The sequence below is a fragment of the Trichosurus vulpecula genome, chromosome 2 (genome assembly GCF_011100635.1).
Source record: "Trichosurus vulpecula isolate mTriVul1 chromosome 2, mTriVul1.pri, whole genome shotgun sequence".
Classification (NCBI taxonomy): Eukaryota; Metazoa; Chordata; class Mammalia; order Diprotodontia; family Phalangeridae; genus Trichosurus; species Trichosurus vulpecula.
In genome coordinates, this window is record NC_050574.1 from 83,218,573 (window position 1) to 83,226,427 (window position 7,855).

Below are 7,855 nucleotides of genomic sequence, written 5' to 3' on the forward strand. Positions count from 1 at the left end.
TATAAGGACTGTGTAAAATCAAGGGTCCAGTTTGGAAATTGTATTGACAGATTTGAAAAGAAAAGTTGGAGTTTGTCAAGATAATGAATTTCCTTGTCTATTGGCTTGAATAAAGTTTAGTCAGAATTTGGGTTCTGTTTTTGGCATCAAGTCTAAACCAGAATTATAAGATCCTAGATTTACAGCAGAAAGGGACTTCAGAAGGCATCATGTTACCCTGCCACCCCTTATTTTACAGATGACAAAACTGAGGCCCGGAGAAGTTAAGTTGCTTACTAGGGTCACACAGCTAGGGTCAGATGTGAGATTTGAATACAAGGACATGAAAATTATCAATACCTTCAGGCAGCAATAATGTTGGTCACAGACATATCATGGAAATACCATTTTTCCCTAAGACGTTGACATAGGGATAGATTTGAGGATGTGCTCTCTTTCTCTAGGTGACCAAATCCAAGTGAGGAGTCTTACCTCCATGTTGGGGTTATATCAGTCAACAAAGGTCAGTGGAGGACCACAAGGTGTGGAGGACTTCTCCAGGGAAGAAGTATGCTTCTATATGTTGAAACTTGAATTGAGAAAGCAACCTACATATACTATTTATCTCCAGGATGCCAACACTAAATATCTTGTTGCCAAAATGCAACAGCACCCAACTGGAGGAGACTCACCACATGTTTTTGAGTCTGGAAAATAGGTGATGTGGACTTTACGATCCTTGTTGTTGTTCAGTCATTTGGTCCAACTCTTCCTGACCCCAAATAGGGTTTTCTGGGTGAAGATATTGAGTGGTTTGCCACCTCCTTATCCAGTGGATTGATCACCTTTTGTCAAAACTCTCCACTATGACCTGTCTGTCTTGGATTAACCCTGCAGGGTATAGCTCTTAATTTCATTTTGCTACATAACCCCTTCCAGTGATCTTAATTCAGTAGGAAAAAGAAATGGGAAATAAGGCAATGAGAGACTGGAGAAACTCAGGGCTCCTACCAGATCCAACATATTTTGGAGGGCAAAGAGATTCAATCTTGGCAACTGAGGTCAGGAAAAGATCACAATCTCCGGAAGAAAAGGGTAGGAAAATTGCCTCTCTCAAGAGGATGATGAAAATGAGTGGTTCTTACTTTTTCCATCAGGAAAGGGGATACAGCAGGTCTCTCTAACAGAAGGGGAGGCTGAGTGTGCTATAAGGACTTCCTGCATTCCAAGGAAGAGTGGTCCAAGAGAACATTTCCCCACCTATCTGTTTACTTCTGACAAGTAAGTTAGGGAGTGAGCTTCTTTTCTCCCTATTAGAATATAAGCTCCTTGAAGACAAGATCTGTCTTCCTTTTTGCTTGTATCTACATCTCCAGCGTTTATAATACAATACAGTACAGTACAGTAAAATGCCTGGCATTTACAAAGTGTTTAATAAATACTCATTGGCTCGACTAAAATACTTGGAGAATTGAGGTAACCCAAAGAAAGACATCCTAGTGGAAAATGTTTCCATCCTTCTCCCTTCAGCTGCCACCTCTGGTATCTTTACATCTTGTCCTTTCTTCGTTTCTGTTTCTATTACTCACTCTAAAATGGCCCTTTCCTCCCCCAGGCCCAGGTGAATGAATTCCTCTCCCTTCTTAAGCTTTACCAGTTTCTCATCAGGCATTCCTCATTTAACCCAGTCCTGGGAAATAATCAAATACAAAAGCATGTCCAAGCCAGGAGTTGTTTATTTGTTTCTTTCAAATGTTGACAAGTTTTGTTGCTGAATCCCTTCTTCACTCATCTAAACCTTACCACATTCTTTTTTCAAGCCTCTGCTCAAGGTGAACCCAGCGTTCCTGAAAAGTTATAATTTCTGTATTTGTTCCAGTGTACTGTGCATGGCTATACTCCTTACATATGTATGTATAGAACCCTGAGATGCTCCACAAAAATTTTCCATGAGTAATTTTTGCCTCGTGATCTAAGTCTCAACATTTGTGGGAACTCTTGTCTTTCCTTTGTATTTATCTTCCACCATTGCCTACAACAAAGCTTAGCATCTGAGGAAGATTCCCCAGTGCTAATGACTATTATTCTCCTATGTATCCCTGGATCTGGGTCTGTATTCTGATGGATGGTACATAAGGGAAAGAAGAAGGGCTTTTATCTTCTTCATTGCACAATATTTAGTCTATTCTCTTGATTTGTGCACAGATCAGTCAGTGTAATAGAGTAGGAGTCATGAATTTTGTATACATGAATAATTGTTTACCACATATACTCCTACCTTTATAGGCTGTTTCTACAAGTTTCTGTTTCTCATTCTTTGCCCTAGAGTATGCTCTGAGACCTGACTGTCAATGTTCAACAATTCTTAGGCCAAGAAACCTTTTTCTCCAAATAGTAATTTGATGACTCCTTCTCTTATTTGCTTGGTCTTCACGCCATAGACAATAGGGTTCATTGTGGGAGGCAGGAGCAGGTAAAGATTGGCCACAATGATATGAATGTGGTGGGGAATAGTGTGTCCCCCAAAACGATGGGTGAATAGAGTGAAGAAAGCAGGAACATAGGTGATAACTATAGCACAAATGTGAGATGTGCAGGTGCTAAAGGCTTTGTGTCGGGCATCTGCAGAGGATAGGCTCACCACAGCCTGGAGAATCATGGTATAAGACACTGAGATGCAGCAGATATCAAACACACCTATTAGTAGAGCAACCATCAGACCGTAGATAGCATTGACTTTGACATTTCCACAGGACACTTTAGCTACAGACATGTGGTCACAATAAGTGTGAGGGATGATGTTTCCTTGGCAGTAGGGCAGCCTCTTGGAGAGGAATGTGAATGGGATGATGAGCATCACACCCCGCAAGAAGGTGATGAACCCAGCCTTGGCAATGACAGAATTGGTGAGGATGGTAGTGTAGCGTAAGGGATAGCAGATGGCCACGTAGCGGTCCAGGGCCATGAGCATGAGCACACCAGATTCCATCCCAGTCAACACATGAACAAAGAACATCTGGACCAGGCAAGCATTAAAGGTGATCTCCTTGAGGTTGAACCAGAAGATACAGAGCATATTGGGTACAGTTGTGGTACAGAGGGCAACGTCGGTGAAGGAGAGTAGAGCCAAGAAGTAGTACATAGGCCGGTGCAAGGATTCCTCATGATGAATTAAATAAAGGAGACCAATATTCCCCAAAAGAGCAGTGAGGTACATGGAGCAGAATGGGAGGGAGATCCATATGTGAGATGCTTCCAACCCAGGAACTCCATTCAGAATGAAAAATGTGGGAGTCAAGCTGGAGCTATTGGAATTGGACATGACAGGCAAGAAGATAGCATTTTATGTTCTTCAATGGTGGCTCCTGCCTGCCCAGAAAGAGAATGGGAGGATTAGTGTTTCAGGGAAATCAGCTATGGATGATTGTAGTAGACAAGAATAGAACAATCATTCATTCTTTTCAACCAGATTATGTGTCAAGACTCACATTCATAAGGTTTGGGGGATTCAAATCCACTTTTGCTGTAATCTGACAAAACTCAAATGTAATCTTCTGGTAACTCAACTTCTTGTTGTGCCATTTAAATGTATCATCCTTATGCATACTTCTCCCTTGGCCAAGTGATGAATTAAATTCAAGGCATCTTTAACTCAGTCCATTTATATGCCAGTTCTCCAGCCTAAATAACCTTGACCCGTCTTCGCCAGAATAACTAGCCATCTTGATACATAAGCAAAGTAACATCAAATGCACATTCAAGTCAAAATAATAGAGACACATTCATTTGAGTAGGAGAATTACATCCCATACCCTAGGGCATACTATGGGGCAACACCATAGTATACCACTCTATTAATGGAGACCAAAACCCAAGGACACTTTTAGTCAAGTCTTAGGGAGGTTGTGGCAGTTGGAAGTGTCAGGCTGAGTTTGACATGCATTCGACTAGGGTGAAGTCAGCAGGAGACAGGCAGTAAACTATCTAATAGCTTTCTATTTTTACTAAGTATTCTTGCTAAGTGCTGTTAAGTTATTTCTATGCAGCTAAAAGAGTCCAAGCTTTTCCCAAAATACAACTGAAATATTTTAATTGCATTTAAAAGAATTATTTAAAAATTTTGAGCCCTCTAAATTTCAGTGACTGTGTGAAAAATCACCATCATTGCTCTGCTGTCTTTTCCTCTCCACCAATCCACTTCCCTGATAGCTTCCAAGAAGCCTTTACAATTGTTATTCAATTGTTTCTGATCATTACAATTATTCTAATATCTCCCTTAGCTGCTATTATGTACTATTGGGCTTTCTCTGAGCTAGATATTGAAATTAGCTGTATGTGATAGGAAATGTATTAGAGTCATGGCCTTGGGGAAGCATTCAAATTCTCTGGTTGTCAGTTTCTTCATCTTGTAAACTGAGGAGGTTAGATGAGATAACATCTAAATTTCCTTCTGCCTCTAAATCTATATTCTAGATTGTGATTCAAAAGCTTGACCTGTTATGATTGGAACAAAAAATAAATTTCATGAATTGAAAGCAATGGTTTCAATTATAAAATAAGTATATGAAGGGCCACAATGAATAGTCTTATTATCACACATATTTTCCATCATCTCCCATTCTCTTTTCAGAGCTTTGCTATCACTTTCCTTTAACCCACCAAAATGTGTCATTTAGTGGAAGATACAAATTTTATATGTCAATAACCTCTGATTTTAGTGTTTTACATTCAATGTTGTTAAATTAAATTGTTGATGTTAATAAGAAAATTTATGTGAGTCTAAAAGGAGAAAAAAACTTATATGTCATTTATCTTTGGTCCTACCTAGCTTCAAAGAAAGAATATAAATGACCTTTGGAGAGTCTTACCCACTTCTTATGTCTAAGAAAGGAGAGATTTAGAATGAGGATAGCAGTGACTAGGAATTAACCGCATGGTTATTCTTCTCCAGGTGGAAAGGAGAATATAGAGAAATGATAGATGTCAATGATATTATGAATTATAGATTTAGAGGTCATCTAGGTCAACTCCTAGAAGCTGATCATACAATTTTAATATTTACTACTTTCTCTATCCCATTTCACAGACACAGACACACACAGACACACATACTCACACACACACACACACACACACACACACACACACACACACATAGAGTCATCTCTTAGACATCACCAGTTCTCTAAACTGTTTTACTTGCAAGATTCACTTTGAAATATTACTCTTTTCTAGTTCTAATCTTCCTTGACCTGTTTGTTTATTTTGACACCTGACTAAAACTTTCTATTGTGTACCCTATCCATGCACATACCACATTCTAATCTCTCTGGTCACTTTCTCTGTCTCCTTTGATGGTTTTTAATCTTTTTCCCAGTTGTGTAGTGATGATTAATGGCTTTTTGAAGAAATATATTGAGAGAGATATTTATCAAGAAGTTATTAACATGAGAAAGGTCCCCTCTCTTCCTAAGGCATGTATTCAGTATAAAACAGAAATATCACAAATCTTTCTCAACTACTACGACTACCCTACTATGGGGTAAAAAGTTTGTAATTTAAAAAAAATCACTATGGACAGCTAAAGATAGAGGTTGAGGAGTTTTAGGAGAAAAAATGAGATTTGACTACAGGGATAAGAAGGCTGGATAAGAAGGCAGTGTATGAGAATAAGATTCAGATTTCTGGAACTGAGTTTGAGAAATAGGAATGAAAGACTCTTGGCCAAGTAAATATGACATGATACTGATGGAGGCACTTAGGTCATCCTGATCTTCAATAGGTTTCTTTCTGCCAAATGGAAGGCAGCTAAATATTTGGATTTCTTTCAACCACCCAATTCAATAGACATTTACAACTACTGTTATTTGGAAAGCACAGTACTACTGTTAAGTGGGACAGGGAAAGTATTCTATATGATGACAACAGTAATGAAACAACTTTCAAGGATATCACAATTCTAAACAATTCAATGACTGATATTGATTTCAGAGGACTGATGACAAAGCACACTACTGCTGTCCTGACAGAGAGATGGTGAATCATAGCGAGATGATAAATATGACCAAGGTGTTGTTGTTGTTTATTTATTTGTACCACTTTCTCAGATGAGAGTATTTGAGGGAAGAGGTGGCATATTCAGTTCTAGATCCAATGAAGTTTGAAGCTTAAAATGTTTCTCAATAATGAATATTTTTTTTCATTAAACACTGGGGGTCATTCCACATTTAAGTATGGTTGGCCACTATTATGTATGTTCAAATAGTGTGAGAATGTGATTCATTTTTCTTTATGTGGTTGCATCTCTTATACCAAATAAATGGGTTAGTGTGAAAAAAGGTGTGTGTGTGGGGGAGGGGTGGGACATCTAGGTGATGCAATGGATAGGGCAGCAGCCCTGGAGTAAGGAGGAACTGATTTCAAATCTAGCCACAGATACTTAGTAGCTATGTGACTTTAACCAAGTTACTTAACCTTGATTGTGAAGAAGAAAGAGGAAGGGGAGGAAGAGAAAGAGGAGTAGGAGGTGGGGGAGGAGGAGGAGGAAGAGGAGGATGAGGATGAGAAGGAAGAAGAAGAAGAAGAGGAGGAGGAGGAGGTGAAGAAGGAGAAGGAAGAGAAGAAGGAGGAGGAAGAGGAAGAGAAGGAGGAGAAGGAGGAGGAGGAGGAGGAGGAGAAGTAGAAGAAGAAGAAGAAATGGAAGAAGAAGAACAAGAAGAAGAAATGCAATTAGAAGCAGAAGCAGAAGAAGAAGCAGAAGAAGAAGAAGAAGAAGAAGAAGAAGAAGAAGAAGAAGAAGAAGCAGAAGCAGAAGAAGAAGAAGAAGAAGAAGAAGAAGAAGAAGCAGAAGCAGAAGCAGAAGCAGAAGAAGAAGAAGAAGAAGAAGAAGAAGAAGAAGAAGAAGAAGAAGAAGAAGAAGAAGAAGAAGAAGAAGAAGAACAAACTATGGACATTGAAATCAATCACACACAAAAAAACTTTCTTATAAAATTTTTTTTTAAAAAAACTGAAGACACCTGAGAATAAGTGGGAAAAAACCCTAGTAAATGATAAAGAAGTTAAAAAAGTAAGAACTAATAAAAATCAATAATGTTTTTTAAAAGTGTAACTGTGGATATGATTCAGATTAAAAAAAAGGTGAGCTGATTTTCAAAGAAGAAATGATGGGAACCCTTTAAAAAAAGAATGTGATATTTTAGAATTTGTGGTACTGAGGAAGAAACCTGTCCATAATTATATATTCATCCTAGACTTTGGGAAAATGATTCCAAAAGGTTGGAAAAAAAGTTGATTGGATCGATAGTCTATAATTCTGCAAGAATAATTGTCTCAAGAGTGATAGAAATCTCCTAGTGATCAAGCTCTGAAAATGCAATCAGTAACATAGTCTACATTTAATATGAAAGGAAAGGAAGAGCTGTCTGAAGGGAACAATGTGAATATTCAGGAAAAACTCTGACTAATTTAAGTGAGAGTGGGTGGATATAAAGAAGAAAGGAGCAGGTAATGGAGTATGAATCTCAAAGGTTGACAAGCTCCTGTAGAGAACAGTCAGGAATACTAGAGGTTAAAGATGAAATACGGCTACATGTGGAAACAAAGGATGGCTATAACAACAAGAATTGTTAGCTACACTTGAGGCAATAGGAAAACCAAAGAAGGACTAGGATGACCAGTTGAGGTGAACAGGATGATAATGAGAAATGGTGTAAAGGTAAAATTAACCAACTCTTTTTTTTCTTTTTCTTTTTTTACCTCTTCTCTAAAGAATGATCATAAGAATGGGAAGGAGTGAATAAACAAATGAGTAACAGGAAATTGAAACCCACAAGTGAGCAAAATTATAGAGAGTACATAACTGCCTTCTATGACTCTG

The 7,855-nt window shown here is 38.3% G+C and overlaps 1 protein-coding gene across 1 annotated transcript; it reads right to left on the bottom strand.

Annotated features, from left to right (window-relative positions):
• Window positions 1–2,344: 2,344 nt before the first annotated feature.
• Window positions 2,345–3,301, bottom strand: LOC118839533 (olfactory receptor 52N2-like). Its single transcript, XM_036747002.1, has one exon. It carries the CDS (start codon window positions 3,299–3,301, stop codon window positions 2,345–2,347), a length of 957 nt encoding a protein of 318 aa, XP_036602897.1.
• Window positions 3,302–7,855: the final 4,554 nt, after the last annotated feature.